General features: G+C 36.0%; 1 protein-coding gene across 3 annotated transcripts in view; it reads right to left on the bottom strand.

The window, feature by feature from the left end:
- The window catches only part of LOC145684115 (uncharacterized), a 48,759-nt gene extending 40,036 nt beyond the window's left edge, over positions 1 to 8,723 (bottom strand). For 2 of the 3 annotated variants that reach the window (XM_081756037.1, XM_081756039.1), the window contains exons 1-3: positions 8,598 to 8,723; positions 5,077 to 5,218; positions 3,106 to 3,310 (exon numbers count right to left, since the gene is read on the bottom strand). In XM_081756037.1, coding sequence (XP_081612163.1) covers positions 3,106 to 3,310; positions 5,077 to 5,152 — 281 coding nt within the window. In that variant the 5' untranslated portion in view covers positions 5,153 to 5,218; positions 8,598 to 8,723. Of the gene's footprint in view, positions 1 to 3,105; positions 3,311 to 5,076; positions 5,219 to 8,493; positions 8,577 to 8,597 lie in introns of those variants that run through there. The other variant, XM_081756038.1, reaches the window with a different exon arrangement.
- Positions 8,724 to 20,772: the final 12,049 nt, after the last annotated feature.

The raw sequence follows: 20,772 nt of genomic DNA, 5'->3' as shown, positions 1-20,772 counted from the left end.
ATAGTACCACTAGTGCCATCTGTTGTAATATTTTACCGGTAGATGGCGTAGTCCCTCATTGACAACTGGTATAAATGTCATGACATTTGGATGCACGGCAACAAAGTTATTGCGTTTCAACTGTCAGTGTGTTGTGTACATCGGTCGGAAAATGAGTTTCAAACAACGAGCTGCAATTGAGTTTTGTGTTAAACTTGGTAAAACTTTTAGTGAAACGCACCAAATGCTACAAAATGCATATGGTGATGAGTGTCTATCCCGTACGCAAGTTTACGAGTGGTTCAGGCGATTCAAATCGGGTAGAGAGACGCTGGATGATGACGAAAGATCAGGCCGTCCCAGAACCGGATTATCGGAAGAAAACATCGAAAAAGTGCGTGAATTCATCAAACATAACAAAAAATCGTCGGTGAAAGTTATTGAAATGGAATTAGGCATTCCTCAAACAACCGCATACCGCATTTTGACCGAAGTTTTGGGCCTTAAGAAGGTTAATTCACGGTTTGTACAATCCGCGGCAAAAAACCTGCAACATGAGTATATAAGTTTATTGTGAAATGACGAAGTCCTTTGCTCCAAAATAAGTGTGCACGGGAGGAGGCCGAGGTTTATCCTGGCGTGATTCGTTCCACTTAGACGTTATGTCATTTCCTGTGCTGTTTGGCGTAGTTTCACAATAAACTTACATCTTCATGTTGCAGGTTTTTTGCCGCGGATTGTACCACACAAACTCACCGAAGACCAAAAAGTTGATCGAATTGCGCATTGCAAAGACATCGTTAAAAGTGCTCGGCAGGATCGAAACTTCTTGAAATCGATTGTAACTGGTGACGAGACGTGGTGTTTTGAATATGAGCCCGAAACAAAGCGGCAAAGTGCTGAATGGAGAGCGCCGGATGAAGGAACACCCAAAAAAAGTCGCTTGGTGAAGTCAAAAGTTAAGGTGATGCTGATTTGTTTTTTACGATTCAAAAGGAATTATCCACAAAGAATTTGTTCAGCCCGGCCAGACAGTCACTGGAGAGTTTTATTTGGGCGTCATGAAGCGTTTGCTGGCAAGAATTCGTCGTATTCGGCCCGAATATGTTCCCGAAACTGCATCTGGCGATGAAAGGAAAGTGGCACGCATCGATTGATGCCATTGAGAAGGCGACGACCGCCGTCCTAAAGACCATTCCAATAAAGGACATGGAGAAGTCGTTTGACAACTTGTTGGAGCGTGCAAATATGTGTATCGATGCAGAAGGGGAATACATTGATTAATAAAAATGATTTGTTCCAAAATGTACATTGCTTTTTTGTTTTTTTAAAACGTTCGGTTTCTTTTGGAATGGAGGGTGTATTCTCCATATCGGTTGAGGCAGTTTTTGCACCGTGGGATGAGTTTGAAGATTCCCTCCTGCTTAAAATTCTGTCCTTGCGTGTTCAGCCACGTTGTCGTGAAGTGGCACGTCATCTGAAGCGACACGACGGCCTCCTAGGTGCTCCTTCCAAGTGCGGGAACAGGTGAAAGTCACTTGGAGCGTAATGTGATCCTCCTGTTGTTGTGAATCAGCTCCTCCACGCAAGCTGTGTTCAAATCTGTTGATGCGGTGCTGGATCGGCCACTGCGCTTCTCGGCCGACATTTTTCTCTCCCTGCTGCAAATTTTCGACACCATTTTGCGACATGCTGACAAGACATTAGTCTCCCCGTAAACCTCTACGAGCTGCCGGTGAATTTCAGCCGTGGTTACATGTTTCGCCCACAGAAATCAAATAACTGAGCAGACTTCTTCGCGAGACCAGTTTTCCACATGAGTCGCAACTTGTGTTTACCTGCAACTAGCGCCGTACATGGCGGATAGCTAAAACAATGCACAGTGGCAAGCTCCATGTATTAAAATTACTGCACACCGTTCATTCCTCCATAACAAAGGAAACTCCAGAAATATTTGCCTTCTAAAGTCGACGCAGTCGAATCAATCCTTAGGCGGCTTCAAACGAAGCAGAACACCACTGAAGTAATCACACGTTTCTTTGTTACACGAGAGGAATATTCCAGCAAGTTCTTCTAGTCGACGATAGTCTTTCTATTGACCTACTGAAAACGAAAGCAGTGTTGCATTCTTTACCCTCTCGTACAACGATGTACAAGCTTGCTCAACACGTTGTTTGCTTTTTATAGTTCCATATTTTGATATTTAGTGTGTTTGTTTACTTTAAAATGACTACTTTAATGTTTTTATACTAGTGATAACTATTAGTATTATTGATACATATTAGCAAAATGTATCAATTTTAACATAAGTTCAGTGATGGCAACAAAGCGTCCCGTCGACACCACATTCGTGCCCTTCATGGCTTGTTTGGAATACTATTTATGAATGAAACTCGGATAAATTTTCTGCTTGAGTACAAAGGAAGTCAGCTGGGGACGATTTGAACGTGGCAAGTAAAACCTTAGTTTCTGATCCTTCCTCGTATATGTAATAATGATAACGCATTATAGTAAAATCCGCGCTGTTCGAAACTGTGTTATGTACGATAGCTCTGTATTCGAAGAGCACTAGAAGTTAGTTTGTATAGCGTGATAGAAGTATTTCCTAAATTAATATTGAAACCGGAAATGGAAATTTCCACTACTTCCGGTTTTAGTAGAAAAACTAGAGTGGAAATGAAGCAATCTCTAGGACACTTAATTAATTGTAGGAAACCACTACTCGCTATCTATTATCGTTTTGTTTTATAGGGATTAACATTAAAACCGGAACTGCTTGATTTCTGCTATTTTCACCTTCATGATCGAACTTTATTCCCGACCCTCTTCATCTTGGCCAAACTTAATGGTGATCCACTGTGTGGTTCTTGAGATTTTTCTGCCTTCCACACGGACACATATCTTTTGTCTTCTGGACGGACGGACAGCGTAAATATAGAAAATAGTTTAGCTAAATCCATATCCTTACAAATTGTACTTTAGGTGACCAATTCATTCATGACTGACTGACTGACTGACACACACACACACACATATATATATATATATATACACCAAAAAAAGAAACTCAACATAATGAATATCACTTATGAACGTTACTGAATAATAATACAAAAGATAAGCTACCTGGAAGTTCTTTGGTCATCACTCCCGTGGATAATGAGTGTATTATAGGAACTACACTCGACAGTGCAGTCTGAGTTAAGAGTCTCCTGACCCTGAGGCTCTTGTCTTGCCGTGTGGTGAATAACAAACCTCTCCTCGTTGCTAAGGTTTTCAGTCGACGTCGATACGTCAGTCTCACTCCCGCTTGGGCTTTGAGGGAAACCAACTGCAATAGAAAAGAGGGGAATATTAGAATATATAAGTCAACAGCAGGAAAATGTATCACAGCCGTATTATTATCATTATTCTCTGACTGATGAAATGTTATTTCGTATATAATTTACCCCATTAATGGACGTTTCTATTCTGTAAGCAAATGCAAATAGTTCTCACTAAGAATCAGACACCAAACTAAAACGCAACCTTATATTTTAGCTTCTAAACTACTAAAGAATAGTTATAAATCAGTGCATATTGTTACCTATGGGTAAACCAATGTCAAATGGTCCAGGAAGGAAATAAATCCTTGCTTGACAATTGTTTAAAAAATCTGATTTTTGATATGTTATAATTTTAATTACATGTTATTAGTTCAAAACAAACATTATTTTAATTTTAGTGATTAGGTTTCGGGTGGTAGCCATATTTGTTTTCGAACATGCGCCATTTTGTGGTGTTATACAGGGTTACCGAATCGGTAGTTCAGCCCCAAGTTGTTCTATCGATGTGGAACAAAAACCAAATGTTCAGCAAATCGTAAGCTACAATTATTATCGTCCATGAAGTATAGCAAGGTGTATGATAAATGTAAGCTCCATCTTCTAGAGCAGCCATATGCAACAGCCGGCCTCCGGGTCGGTCCCAGTCTATTGAATCCCTTTATCCGGTCCGCCTGACCCGTTATTGAAAATGTATTTCTTAGTAATCTCTTAAACTAAATTGAAAATATTTCCTGGATGTCAACCTCGAAAATATCCTTCGCGTTGGAACATCTAATGTACCACTGAACATTGAGACTAACTAGTTCAGAACATGAAGGGTCAAGTTCCCGACTAAAATGCAAAGTAAACAATGTTTTCTACTTTTCTTTAGTAAGTAAATATTTTGGTTACCGTTATAAAGAATTTTGGGTTCCTGTGACGTTAATGGACAATGAACCAGTTTCTCTATTAAATATGGCTATTCAGTTCTTGTGGAAATGTTATACAATTTTCATATGGCTCTTGACGCCAGTAAGTCTGCCGTAGTCGGTCCATCCACTGTTTTAGCTTGCACATGCCTGTTCCAGAGCATAGTTTCTCAGCCCATGGCATGCAAGCTGCTGCTGGGTCCTATGGTAGTATGCCAAGGAAAAGATTGATGAACTCCTGCTCTAGAGCTAACTGGCAACGAAAGAGTGGAATTAGAGATTAGTGAAGAGCATTTTAAAGAATAAGCATTTGCTCGCTCCACCGTATATTCTCTAAGGTTAGTTTAAAGGGACAAGTTTTGCCAATAGATTTCACTACAGTCGCCGTATCTCTCTCATGTATTTTTTTACCTTTCACGAAAATTCACAATTTCTCTTATAAATTTCAACCTACAGACTTCAAATTTTTAGAGAAGGAACTTCATAACCTGTCGAAGGCAACAATCCGTGCCGATTTTTTATTTAGAATTTTCTTCATTGTTGAAATGGCTTGATTGTTGAAATTAATATTCAAACCTCTAACAACAGAACTGTTTCAACAATGAAGAAAATTCTAAATAAAAAATTTGCACGGATTGTTGCCTTCTATAGGTTATGAAGTTTCTTCTCTAAAAATTTGAAGTCTCTAGGTTGAAATTTGTAAGAGAAATTGTAAATTTTCGTGAAGGGTAAAAAATACATGTGAGAGATACGAAGATTGTAGTGACATCTATTGGCAAAAATTGGCCCTTTACACCATCCTTAAAATGTGTCTCATCTCTCACTTAAGTATGGAAATAAATGAACGAAAGAAAAGAACATACCTTGAGTCTGAACACGCTGCGCACTACTTGAGAAAGATCTAAAGCGAGTCTGCTGTGGCTGTGACTCCATATTCATTCATAACACTCAAAATATGGAGAACAGTTCGGTCACTGCTCATATGGACTTCAGTTCATTCTCAACCTTAAAGAAATAAATAAATAAGAAATTAGTAAGCACTACACTATAAGGATTACTATGACACTATAATACAGTATGCAGTATATCCAAAATTTAATGTTTTAGGCAATTACGTTATAACTACACAAAGGTATTTTATCTTTTTGTTGCGTTGTCGTTTTATTTTTCGCGTTTATTGCTGTAAACTTTACTGAGAAAACAAAATTTCTTGATTAATCTTGATGGACACACATTTGTGGGTTATCACGTTTCACTCCCGTCAGACCTAAATTCTCCATTCATTACTCAAAAAGATACTACTACAAAAGCAACTTTTTTTTAATAAGTTTATGAATGTTTGTTTAGTGATTTTTTTATAGTTTGTTATTATTGTTATGTAATTGCAATCAGAGAAAAATTCTAAATATTGTGCCGTTTCAATAATATTTACTATTGATAAAATACATCGAAATGCCGTACTTTGTGTGTGTGTGTGGGGGGGGGAGGTCATAAAACCCTACAAGAGGCATTTAGTGAAATGAGAAGTACCTTTGATATCTATTTATGTATAAATGAGTCTGAGCCAAAGTGGACTCAAATAATTCGTATCTTTATTCACTTTTCTTACTGATATGCAAAAACAGACATTGAATTTCTTTAACTTGGACTAAATTAGTTCCTCTGTACTCTATAGTACTTTGAAATTGTCCATATGTAATTCTGTATAATGGTTTCACTTGTGCAACTGTTTATCTTTTTGTCCTTCTGAAATTACTCTTGACAATTATATTAACAAGTATGTAAAGATCAGTACAACGTATTTTTATCAGGAGTCCTTCGTGAGTGAGTAGGCGGACGTATCGTATTTGTAGCCAATTAGTCCTAGTTCCGAGTTCAAATGGAGAACAATTTCTCTCGGATGTAAGCTGAGAAGCGGTTTGGATTCCGCTTTAAGCTTATGTGACCCTTCCAGCATAACCCGGTTGTTGCATAGTAACACCAAGGCGAAACAAACCTATTTTTGTCCATATATGATATGAATACATAGTAGAGCAAATTATTTAAACAAAAAAAAGTTTTTTTTTTTTTTCAATAAAACCATGATTTTTGCCAACCATGGCTCTAACCTAACATGAAAATGTAAGAAATGTGTCAAAATTTGGTAGAATCGTCTGCTCGAGTAATCGCATTTCAATATCCATACAACCAATTTTAACTCATGCACTTACGAATAAAACAACAAAAACATTAAAAATGATTTACAAAAATGAATTTTTTGAGTTTTACGTCCCACTGTTATGCCGGTTAGGCTCAAGGAGACGGTGATGATGAGAAATGAATGAAATGACGGAATGAAGAAAGTGGGAGGAAACGGGAGAACCCCGAGAAAACCCACACACACGGTGTTTGTCCACCACAAAGTTCACTTGGCGGGGGCTGGGATCGAACCCGGGACCCCAAGCACCAGAGGTGAACGCTCTACCACTGAGCCATCGCGGCCCCAAAAATGATTTACAAAATTACAGACTAACATCGATATCCGACAAGTAGCTAATAAAAGAAAAACCGTATCCCCTGACCGCCAGTCACCACGACACTCACAAACAGCACAAGCGCATCGGATAATAGCATTACGAACATTATGACACCAACCAATTACAATGCTTCAGGACCATGAATCATCACAGAGGAGTGCAACCACCAGCAAACCATCATTAACTACGGCAGCAACAACTATCTCGCGGTATCTGTTATCTTGGGATAAAAACATTCTGAGTGAAGTGTGGCAAAACAATACAATCAATTAATATACACCAGAACTTTTTTTTTTTTGAACATGAAGTAGTTAACGAACGACCTTACTAAAATGTTTGTGTACTTACTCAAAAACAACAAAACACATACAAAACGTAGAAGCCAGTGAAACAATATAGACATCAATGACAACATAAGACAAGACTTAAATAGGGTTAACTACTGTATCGCCGGACCAGTTTTAGGAAATTTACCGGGACAATTGGAGAGATGATTTAAGTTTGTGAGGAAGAATGAGTGAAAGTCAGGTAAGGGGAATAGTAAAAGTTAAGAAAGTAGTCGTATTTGCTGGTTGTTTTTGATGTAAGCAGCACTGTATGTGGAGGCAGATGGACTATTTCGCAGAAGTACACTTATTTTATTATATGGATCCATAGACTGTAAAATGCACAGAAAAAAAAAGAAAAATTTGGGTAAGTCTTTAATTTGCTCATTTCATGTCGAGAACAGAACCCAACCCAACTACCCCTGCGGGACTTCTAACCCGTTCCTACTACTACTACTTATATTATGGATCCGTATAGTAAAACTGCATGCCTAATAACATAATCGGAGTATGTTTAGTACAAGGGGTCCAGAAGCACGTAAAAAACACAAAATTTACAGGAGAAATGAGTGATGCAAGTACTTAGACGTAACATAACGTAACCAAATCCAAGCTAACCTAACATAAACTAATGTAAGCTAACCTGAACTAACCTAAACTAACGTAATATTAGTAGAAATAACCGAAATTCTATCATTTTTTGGAAAATTATGCGGGACTCCTACACTAATATAACATAAACTAAACTAACCTATCGTAACCTAAACTAGCCTAACCTAACTTAAACTAACCAACCCTACCCTAAACTAACCGAATGTGAACAGAAATGACCAAAATTGTAACATTTTTTAGAGAAAAGAGCTGGACCCCTTCTGCTAAACATAGGCCACATAATCTAACGTAACGTAATGTAATCCAACCAAATATAACCGAATGCAGTACATTTTGGTACTTTTTTCGATTCTCAAATTGATCCGGCGATACAGCAGTAATGCCCTTAAATGTAGCCTACGGTAAAGTTTAGACGTTGAGGGTGCAAGCTCCCTAACCTCTAACACGAACTGAATAACATTGCTATTATAAATATTTAACTACACGCCACCGAACTAGTTCCGTAACAATCCTCCTCTGGATAGCAACTAATGAACTAGACCCATTCTTAATAACAAGGAACACCCTACCACGCATTTTATCATTAAATACATTATAAACTAAACTGCTTTTGTTTTCACGTACATTAATTTCACTTTCATCTGCGCAGAAACATTTTACGCTTCAAACTGTAAATAGAAACTGTCTTCCGTATTCCTCTTTCATTTCAAATTTGTGTAGGTACAGCAAATACAGATTTCTACCCACTCTTACTTAAATTCTGATAATAAATGTATGTTGCAACAAAAGGGCTCATTTGATGAATACACTCTCCAGCATCACTTACCACTTTTCTTAAACATTCTACTCAAAAACTACGTAATAGTCAATGATTTAACAATATCTTCCTAGGGTTGTCGATACAAATTATGCCCTTTACAAATTACTCACCAACTAATTTATTTAACTAATTAATAAGGGATGAATAGACACATCCCATTCCTGTATCACTCGCAACCATCTTCTTCTTTTTCAGTTGATAATGTTGCCAGATTGGAATGTCTGTATCATAAAATTCTCTAAGTTTTTTTTTTTAATGAAAGTACATTGAAGGAGAAAAAGAATGAAATGAGAGCTTTACGTAAAGTTTCTGTCAACGCCATGCAAAATTTGGGATTTAGTTTGCATTATTCGGAATAGAAATTATAATACAATTTTACGATCTTTCCGTTGTGTTGCTGAAAACAAAAGTTTTGTGAAGGCTGGTAGGAAATGACACATGGAGGCCACATTTTGCAATAGATCTCGGAAAATTTGCGCATTGCATCGCAACGCAACAGTAATACTTTAAAAAAAAAAATTAAAAAAATAAAATATGGTTGGATTGCCGACTGTAATGCAGTCAAGGAAGAAGGAAATTGAATCATCTAGTCCACAAAGTGAATCTAACTTTTCGACACACACACACACACACACACATACACATACACACACACAAACTTAATTTCACTTAAATGTTCGTATTCCAAGTAATATTGCAGCCAATGATTGCGCATACATTTAAATACAACGATTTTGGTAGTGATCTGGCTTCTGAGAAATAAACTGAGGTCTTGAATTTCAAAGTAAAGCCTATTGAGACACTTTATTTCCAGATGCTGTATATTTGAACTCCACGTGGTTTTTCTTTGTCCTTATATTAGTGCTACAGCCAATCTCCAGTAATATAGTCCGTAGAGGATTGGTTTGTGTTATGGGGCGTTTACACTTAGTCGATTTGCGTTCGATTCAGTTGAATTGACGTCACTTTCAACTTAATCGACGGTGTAAACGGGACTTCAACTTAATCGCTTGTTGATCGAAGGCGACTAATCGACTGGCAACTGAATTGAAAGACGTTCTATTTTCTGTGGTTGAAATAATTGAACACATCAATCGATCTGATTCGGCCTAGTTGCTTCGATTTAGTGGGAAATGCAGCGAGTCGATTTAGTCGTGCGACTAAATCGACCAAGTGTAAAAGCCCCATTATTGAGAACCTAAGGGGCACCTACAGGAAAAACGTTTACCATTGAAGAATCATTCTGTCATGGAAAGAGATGATATCCTTTTTTTAAAAAATAAAAAAGGTTACTTTGGTAATACATTATAATCACAGATGTATCGCACTTTGCTATCCAAATTTTAAAATTTCCATCAGATTTAGCCTATGTGATTTTGTGTGGTAAACTGATACTGCTTTAAAATGGTAGATTTATGTAGTAAAATTGCTTTTGGTTTTGAACATGTCTGTATATCAAACCTATTACATAAAGATGTTTTTTTCTTCTTTTTATATATATATAAAAAAAGCTTCAACATCTAACAATTATGCTCCACGGTTAAGAGAGACAGTGACAATGATAATAAGCGAAATGGTGGGGTGAAAGAAGTGGGAAGAAACGGCGAGAAAATTCACTTGCACGAAGTTTGTCCCTCCACAAAATTCACTTGGTGAAAGCTGGAAACGGGTCCTCATTCATTTTAATTATAAGCGTTTTACTACTGACCACTGTGTTACCGTATACCGATATTAATGTAAACAATATACAATCTTATATCGTAAGTTATTGCTTATTTTCATAATCAGTGCTGATTGACATTAACTTCATGTGTCAGTTGTGAGAATTGAAGATACAAATATTGAAATTTAATAAATTTTGAGGCACATTTTACGCTGACGTATTCAAAGACACGGAAGTTGCTGGCAAAATTCACGAAGTAGGGTAGGAAACAATATAAGACTTGATAGTCCATAATTGATTAAGAAAAAAGCTTAAATAAGTAGAAAATATAGATCTGAAAATATGGCATTCTGAATCGGCCGTCCATTAAAAGTTTTCTTTCAGTTTTACTGGGCAAATGCTGGAATATTACCTTTAAATATAAGCTCTAATAGACTTTCTTTCAGTCCTCATTCTGTTTTTGTTGTTTATTAGTTCAAATATGCCTTGGCCTCGCAGCTGTGGGCTATATGAGAAATTTATATCTATGTAAAATAAATACTGATTAACTGATCAACACTTAGTCCTAACTGTTTAAGCTAGTTACTTGGAAGATAGACAGTACATAAGATCTGTGATGTAATCTATCATTAAGAAAGACGCTTTGAAAATTCTAGAAATGGGGTTCAATTATTACAATAAGATGACCATTTCTCGGAATCCCTTAAGATTATATACACGAAAATTTTTATTTGAACTTTTTATTAAAAATAATTAAATACGTCACCCAGCGTTTTTTGATATTTGACCTAAAAGAGAAGAAAAGAGTATGTCTGGCAGAAGTTTGCCGATAATGCATGAAGTGTGCTAAGACCAGTCATACACGTGAGGGTTTCAATGTAAAACAGGCGAGCACCCAGAATTCTTTCTTGGAAAGGGTCCAAAGTTTGGGGTGGGATGTTATTTTACACCGGAATGACGATAATTAATTGTTCAATACTTCTTATATTCCCAGAGAAAAAAATATAGAATTTGTTTTTATAAGAAAAGAAAGAGTACAAATAAAGTATAAGATCAAAATCTTTAGGCTACACCAATAATTTCTCTGTGACACAAGTATAGTTTTCTTAAAAGAAAGTGTACCAAATTTTGGTGGGCTCTGGATCCAATGATCCCTCCACGTGGGTACGCCACTGATGTAATACCAGTCATTAAACCTAATTCTTCCTCCGTGAAGAATGAATGAACAAAGAGTAAGTGTTACCTTGAATTTATAAACCTATCGAAGTCCATTAATAAATAAACAGGCAAAATTTACCAGAATCTCTATTATTTTTGCTTCCTATATCAACTGATATATATACATATATAAAAATAAATTTGTAATGTTGTTAATTACAAATAAAAACTTGATTCGAATTATTAACACAGAGAAGAAAAACAAAAGCCGCAAAATCTGTAATCCATCGTTATCATCATATGTTAAGAGAACAGACTCGTAGAAAATTATGTGTTATTTTTTCTTCTTCAAAATATCCTCTCTCTCTCTCTCTCTCTCTCTTCTGATATCCACACATTCCATTCTAGTGAAAATGACTTCAGTACCAGTAGTAGGGGTCCCGTTATATGCAACTGAGTCAGCAAAAATTTTTGTGACGTCATAGGTCAAAGGTCAATGACCTTGGCCCGGGGTCAATGACCTGGGGGGACCTACGACCACCCCCTCTATATTTTGGCAGGGGTACCATGGCCCACCCCCTAAATTTTGGCAGGGGTACATAGGACCACCCACCCTTAATTTTTGGAAATTGCCAAATCTAAAAATTTGGTGTGGTAGCCTAGGACCATAGTATGTACCTCTATCAGTATTGGGGGTCTATGTCGTTCCCTTTAATGGGTAAAAAATTGCCAAAAAGTCAAATTTCGGGGGTTTTTGACCTAATTTATCCCCTTGGATGAGGTGTTATTACCTTATATAGTTATATGGGCGTATACAGGGGTTCATTACCTTTCATAAGACATGGGTATATTAATGCACCCCTTGAAAAATTTGGGAGGGGTACCATGGCCCACCCCTTAAATTTTGGAAATTGACCAATTTCAACATTGGGTATTATAGTACAGGACCCTAATATGTATCATGATAAATTTGGGTGGTCCACCTCATTCCCTTCTAGGGGTACAAAATTGCCAAAATATAAACGTAAGCAATACGTTGTACCACGTGTTTGGTTTTCGACCTAATTTATCTCCTTGGATGAGGTCCTATTACCTTATATGATTATATGGTCATGTATAGGGGTCCATTCCTTTCATAAGACATAGGTACATTTGTGCACCCCTTTAAATTTTTGGATGGCCCACCCCCTAAATTTTGGCAGGGGTACATAGGACCACCCCCCCTTAAATTTTGGAAAGCACCCCTTGAAAAATTTGGGAGGGGTACCTTGGCCCACCACTTAAATTTTGGAAATTGACCAATTTAAACATTGGGTATTATAGTACAGGACCCTAATATCTATTATGATAAATTTGGGTGGTCCACCTCATTTCCTTCTAGGGGTACAAAATTGCCAAAAATATAAACGTAAGCAATACGTTATACCACGTGTTTGGTTTTTGGCTCAATTTATCCCCTTTGATGAGGTGTTATTACCTTATATGGTTATATGGTCATGTGTAGGGGTCCATTCCCTTTCATAAGATATGGGTATATTTGTGCACCCCTTGAAAAATTTGGGAGGGGGTACCTTGGCCCACCCCTTAAATTTTGGAAATTGCCCAATTTAAACATTAGGTATTATAGTACAGGACCCTAATATGTATCATGATAAATTTGGGTGGTCCACCTCGTCCCCTTTTAGGGGTACAAAATTGCCAAAAATATATACGTAAGCAATACGTTATACCACGTGTTTGGTTTTCGGCCTAATTTATCTCCTTGGATGAGGTCCTATTACCTTATATAGTTATATGGGCGTATACAGGGGTCCATTCCCTTTCATAAGACATAGGTATATTAATGCACCCCTTGAAAAATTTGGGAGGGGTACCTTGACCCACCCCTTAAATTTTGGAAATTGCCAAATCTAAAAATTGGGTGTGGTAGCCTAGGACCATAGTATGTACATCTATCAGTATTGGGGGTCTATGTCGTTCCCTTTCATGGGTAAAAAATTGCCAAAAATTCAAATTTCGGGGGTTTTTGACCTAATTTATCCTCTTTGATGAGGTGTTATTACCTTATATGGTTATATGGGCGTATACAGGGGTCCATTCCCTTTCATAAGACATGGGTATATTAATGCACCCCTTGAAAAATTTGGGAGGGGTACCTTGGCCCACCCCTTAAATTTTGGAAATTGCCCATTTTCAACATTGGGTATTATAGTACAGGACTCTAATATGTATCATGATAAATTTGGGTGCTCCACCTCGTTCCCTTCTAGGGGTACAAAATTGCCAAAATATAAACGTAAGCAATACGTTATACCACGTGTTTGGTTTTTGGTCGATTTTATCCCCTTTGATGAGGTGTTATTATTCTATATAGTTATATGGTCATGTATAGGGGTCCATTCCCTTTCATAAGATATGGGTATATTTGTGCACCCCGGGAGGGGTACCTTGGCCCACCCCTTAAATTTTGGAAATTGACCAATTTAAACATTGGGTATTATAGTACCGGACCCTAACATGTATTATGATAAATTTGGGTGGTCCACCTCGTTCCCTTTTAGGGGTACAAAATTGTCAAAATATAAACGTAAGCAATACGTTGTACCACGTGTTTGGTCTTTTGGCCCAATTTATCCTCTTGGATGAGGTTCTATTACCTTATATGGTTATATGGTTATGTATAGGGGTCTATTCCCTATTATAAGACATAGGTACATTTGTGCACCCCTTTAAAAATTTGGGAGGGGTACTTTGGCCCACCCCTTAAATTTTAGAAATTGCTCATTTTATATATTTGGTATTATAGTACTGGACCCTAACATGTATTATTATGATAAATTTGAGTGGTTCACCTCGTTCCCTTTTAGGGGTACGAAATTGCCAAATTTTACTACAACCACGTGTTTGGTATTTTGGTTCAATTTATCCCCTTGGATGAGGTCCTATTACCTTATATGATTATATGGTTATGTATATTGGACCATTCCCTATTATAAGACATGGGTATATTGATGCACCCCGGGAGGGGTACCTTGGCCCACCTCTTTATTTTGGAAATTGCCCAATTTAAACATTTGGTATAATAGTATAAGACCCTAATATATATTACTATAAATTTGGGTGGTCCATCTTGTTCCCTTTCATGGGTACGAAATTGCCAAATTTTAGTACAACCACATGTTTCGTTTTTGACCTAATTTATTCCCTTGGATGATGTCCTATTACCTAATATGATTATATGGTCTTGTATAGGGTCCATTTTCTATCATAAGACATAGGTACATTGATGCACCCCGGGAGGTGTACCACAGCCAATCCCTTAAATTTTGGAAATTTTTCAATTTAAGCATTCGCTATCATAGTGCATGACCTTAATATGTATCATGATAAATTTGGGTGGTCCACCTTGTTCCCTTTCATGAGTAAAAAAAAATTGCCAAAATATAAAGATAAGCAATATGTTGTATCACGTGTTTGGTTTTTTGGCCCAATTTATCCCGTTTGATGCGGTCTTATTACCGTATATGTTTATATGGTCATGTATATAGGTTCATTTCATAAGACATGAGTACATTGATGCACCCTTTAAAAATTTGGGAGGGGTATCTTGACTCATCCACTCAGTTTTAGAAATTGTTTAATATAAGCATTTGGTATCTTCGTACAGGTCTTCAATATGTACCACTATAAATTTGGATGGTCCACATCGTTCCCTTTCATGGGTAAAGAACTACCAAAAATCAAATTTCGGAGGTTATTGACCCCTATTTAATACGTTATATGGTTTATTACCTCTATATGTTTATGTTCTCTTTTAAATTTGGGAATTATCAAATAACAAAATTCGGTAAACGTTTTCTAGGACCCATTGGTATTCCTCTTATGACCAAATATTCAAAATTTAAAGGTTATTGACCGGCTTTATTATTGAATAAGTACAGGATTTATTACTTTTTTCATAAGACACAGGTGTATTTGTGTACCAATCTTAAATTTTGGGAGGGGTACATTTCTTATTGTCATATCAATAATTGGTAATTGTTCTTTGGGTAAATCATTATGATCACGTGATCAGTTATTGACCTATGATGGGATTAGGAGTCCAGGACATTGGTACATTTAAACTTGTAGGATAATTTGAGAATGCGTCATTGGTATTGATTATTACAGCCAAATATAAACGTAAGCAATACGATGTACCACGTGATTGACCTTGATGAGGTAGTGTACAGGGATACATAGCTAACCTTATTGAATCTTATGACTCATAGTCTTAAGGGAATATATGCTACAACACTGGCAAAGTTATTGTTGATGCAATTTGATTGGTTGATCACTATCTTTCGTGCAAATTGATTGGCTGATCACTATCTTTCGTGCAATCTGATTGGTTGGTGATTTTCAAATCTTTGCTGCATTCAGTTTTAAGTTTTGTTTAACATTTAAAAATCTTGGTTTCGTTCAACATTTTGCACTCACTGATAAATATGATCAAAACCGTTTATTTGTTAATCGAATAGTTAAAAACCGGATAAAGTTTGACGGTTAACCGTGAAACGTGAAATTTTTTTTAGTTTGACATTTTTTGTTTGAATTTTTTTTGTTTCAGAATTTTGTTTGAAATTTGTTTCAAAATTTTTTGTTTGAAAATTTTTTTGTTTGAAATTTTTTGTTGCAAAATTTTGTTTGAAATTTTTTTGTTTAAAATTTTTTGTTCGAAATTTTTGTTTTGAAATTTTTCGTTTCCAAAATTTTTTGTTTAAAATTTTTTTGTTTTGAATTTTTTTCGTTTCAAAATTTTGTTTGAATTTTTCGTTTCCAAATTTTTTCGTTTCAAAAATTTTGTTTCAAAGTTTGGTTTGACATTTTTAAAAGTTTGTGCACTCATTAGTAAAGAACCGGAACTGTTTAGAGCAAAAAACCTCTGGCAACATTGTGGTGCAATAGTACACGTCAGAACCTGGGGTTGTACTTGAAATGAAAAAACACAATTCATTCAAATGGATCATTTTATTACACTCCACATACATCCATACCAGATATATGATCTGGATATTGTCGATACAATGTATTTTGAACTTCCTGCACTAGTTTGTCTTTAGCATATAATTTTAATTCCAATTGAAGTCTTTTAAGGTCTATTGCAATATCAATTGGTGGAAACTCAATGTCCATTTGATCACAAATAAACTGTTTATCAATAGAGGTATGCACCCACGAACGATGTTGACAACCATCACAATATCTAGATACATGTTGTACAATATACATAACACATTTTTCAAAATAGTACTTTTTCAGGAATATACTTGTTTTGTTGCACACTTCCACTGCACGTTTAACACACTGAAATACGTTTATAAATTTGTTCCATTCCGTTTGCGTTAGATACACCATGTTGCGAGGGTCATGGAATGTACTCTTTTTACGTAACAGCACCATCTTCTCTTCGAGGACTGTACGCAGCACCACTTCATGATTTGAGCCTAATGATTTGACTATGGTCACATTTAGCTCATCATGAAAATAATCATTCATTTGGTCGATTCGTGAACATAATATTTGCCATTCTTCACAGGTCAGTTGTACACCAAATTGTTCTGCTTTGCCCAATCGAATTACTGGTTCAAATGTTCTAGCACTGATACCAATCATCACATGTTTTGTTTGAAATATATTTATTGGATAATGGCTTGCGAAGATGAACTCTTTATCGTTAGAAGTACACATCTTTCCTCCTGAAAAGCACTTGCTCAAATGATTTCGTGGGATGACACTGTATTTGCTGGTTTATAGTTATTGTTGACGTCATTGGTAAGGAATGTGCTGACGTTTGAATTCATGATTTCATCACAGTTGCTGACGTCATGCTGACCAACCAAATTCATACAACTATGTCTGACGTCAAAGGAATGTGCTGACGTTTGAATTCATGATTTCATCACAATTGCTGACGAATCTGGCTGTGTACTAAATTCAAATTGATGACTTCGACCGAAGAGTCTTTTGTAACATAAAGATACAGATCCAGTATTTAAGAAACGCAGCACTTCTTCTTGTTTTGATGCTTCCATGGGTAAATATCTTGCTGGTAAAATTATATTCTTATCATTTTCAAGCTTCACTACGATTCTTAATCCAAACTTTGTAGGGATCATTTGGCTAGCTAAGATTCTATAAGGTACATTCTGTTGTAAATCAGTAATCTTGGTAAATGATTTCATCACATCACGCGTGTTTAGAAACTGCAGACAAGTAGCCATGATGATGTTATCATGAATACTAACTCGAACGATACTTATATATGATGAAAAACTGATGACGTTGCATTATCATGTTCTGACGTGTACTATTGCACCACAATGTTGCCAGAGGTTTTTTGCTCTAAACAGTTCAGGTTCTTTACTAATGAGTGCACAAACTTTTAAAAATGTCAAACCAAACTTTGAAACAAAATTTTTGAAACGAAAAAATTTGGAAACGAAAAATTCAAACAAAATTTTGAAACGAAAAAAATTCAAAACAAAAAAATTTTAAACAAAAAATTTTGGAAACGAAAAATTTCAAAACAAAAATTTCGAACAAAAAATTTTAAACAAAAAAATTTCAAACAAAATTTTGCAACAAAAAATTTCAAACAAAAAAATTTTCAAACAAAAAATTTTGAAACAAATTTCAAACAAAATTCTAAAAAAAAATTCAAACAAAAAATGTCAAACTAAAAAAAATTTCACGTTTCACGGTTAACCGTCAAACTTTATCCGGTTTTTAACTATTCGATTAACAAATAAACGGTTTTGATCATATTTATCAGTGAGTGCAAAATGTTGAACGAAACCAAGATTTTTAAATGTTAAACAAAACTTAAAACTGAATGCAGCAAAGATTTGAAAATCACCAACCAATCAGATTGCACGAAAGATAGTGATCAGCCAATCAATTTGCACGAAAGATAGTGATCAACCAATCAAATTGCATCAACAATAACTTTGCCAGTGTTGTAGCATATATTCCCTTAAGACTATGAGTCATAAGATTCAATAAGGTTAGCTATGTATCCCTGTACACTACCTCATCAAGGTCAATCACGTGGTACATCGTATTGCTTACGTTTATATTTGGCTGTAATAATCAATACCAATGACGCATTCTCAAATTATCCTACAAAGTTTAAATGTACCAATGTCCTGGACTCCTAATCCCATCATAGGTCAATAACTGATCACGTGATCATAATGATTTACCCAAAGAACAATTACCAATTATTGATATGACAATAAGAAATGTACCCCTCCCAAAATTTAAGATTGGTACACAAATACACCTGTGTCTTATGAAAAAAGTAATAAATCCTGTACTTATTCAATAATAAAGCCGGTCAATAACCTTTAAATTTTGAATATTTGGTCATAAGAGGAATACCAATGGGTCCTAGAAAACGTTTACCGAATTTTGTTATTTGATAATTCCCAAATTTAAAAGAGAACATAAACATATAGAGGTAATAAACCATATAACGTATTAAATAGGGGTCAATAACCTCCGAAATTTGATTTTTGGTAGTTCTTTACCCATGAAAGAGAACGATGTGGACCATCCAAATTTATAGTGGTACATATTGAAGACCTGTACGAAGATACCAAATGCTTATATTAAACAATTTCTAAAACTGAGTGGATGAGTCAAGATACCCCTCCCAAATTTTTAAAGGGTGCATCAATGTACTCATGTCTTATGAAATGAACCTATATACATGACCATATAAACATATACGGTAATAAGACCGCATCAAACGGGATAAATTGGGCCAAAAAACCAAACACGTGATACAACATATTGCTTATCTTTATATTTTGGCAATTTTTTTTTTACTCATGAAAGGGAACAAGGTGGACCACCCAAATTTATCATGATACATATTAAGGTCATGCACTATGATAGCGAATGCTTAAATTGAAAAATTTCCAAAATTTAAGGGATTGGCTGTGGTACACCTCCCGGGGTGCATCAATGTACCTATGTCTTATGATAGAAAATGGACCCTATACAAGACCATATAATCATATTAGGTAATAGGACATCATCCAAGGGAATAAATTAGGTCAAAAACGAAACATGTGGTTGTACTAAAATTTGGCAATTTCGTACCCATGAAAGGGAACAAGATGGACCACCCAAATTTATAGTAATATATATTAGGGTCTTATACTATTATACCAAATGTTTAAATTGGGCAATTTCCAAAATAAAGAGGTGGGCCAAGGTACCCCTCCCGGGGTGCATCAATATACCCATGTCTTATAATAGGGAATGGTCCAATATACATAACCATATAATCATATAAGGTAATAGGACCTCATCCAAGGGGATAAATTGAACCAAAATACCAAACACGTGGTTGTAGTAAAATTTGGCAATTTCGTACCCCTAAAAGGGAACGAGGTGAACCACTCAAATTTATCATAATAATACATGTTAGGGTCCAGTACTATAATACCAAATATATAAAATGAGCAATTTCTAAAATTTAAGGGGTGGGCCAAAGTACCCCTCCCAAATTTTTAAAGGGGTGCACAAATGTACCTATGTCTTATAATAGGGAATAGACCCCTATACATAACCATATAACCATATAAGGTAATAGAACCTCATCCAAGAGGATAAATTGGGCCAAAAGACCAAACACGTGGTACAACGTATTGCTTACGTTTATATTTTGACAATTTTGTACCCCTAAAAGGGAACGAGGTGGATCACCCAAATTTATCATAATACATGTTAGGGTCCGGTACTATAATACCAAATGTTTTAAATTAGGCAATTTCCAAAATTTAAGGGGTGGGCCAAGGTACCCCTCCCGGGGTGCACAAATATACCCATATCTTATGAAAGGGAATGGACCCCTATACATGACCATATAACTATATAGAATAATAACACCTCATCAAAGGGGATAAAATCGACCAAAAACCAAACACGTGGTATAACGTATTGCTTACGTTTATATTTTGGCAATTTTGTACCCCTAGAAGGGAACGAGGTGGAGCACCCAAATTTATCATGATACATATTAGAGTCCTGTACTATAATACCCAATGTTGAAAATGGGCAATTTCCAAAATTTAAGGGGTGGGCCAAGGTACCCCTCCCAAATTTTTCAAGGGGTGCATTAATATACCCATGTCTTATGAAAGGGAATGGACCCCTGTATACGCCCATATAACCATATAAGGTAATAACACCTCATCAAAGGGGATAAATTAGGTCAAAAACCCCCGAAATTTGAATTTTTGGCAATTTTTTACCCATGAAAGGGAACAACATAGACCCCCAATACTGATAGATGTACATACTATGGTCCTAGGCTACCACACCCAATTTTTAGATTTGGCAATTTCCAAAATTTAAGGGGTGGGTCAAGGTACCCCTCCCAAATTTTTCAAGGGGTGCATTAATATACCTAT

The sequence above is a fragment of the Thermobia domestica genome, chromosome 4 (genome assembly GCF_964235325.1).
Source record: "Thermobia domestica chromosome 4, izTheDome1.hap1.1, whole genome shotgun sequence".
Classification (NCBI taxonomy): Eukaryota; Metazoa; Arthropoda; class Insecta; order Zygentoma; family Lepismatidae; genus Thermobia; species Thermobia domestica.
Note: the sequence above shows the minus strand (reverse complement) of the source record. Positions and strands in the feature narration are given on the sequence as shown.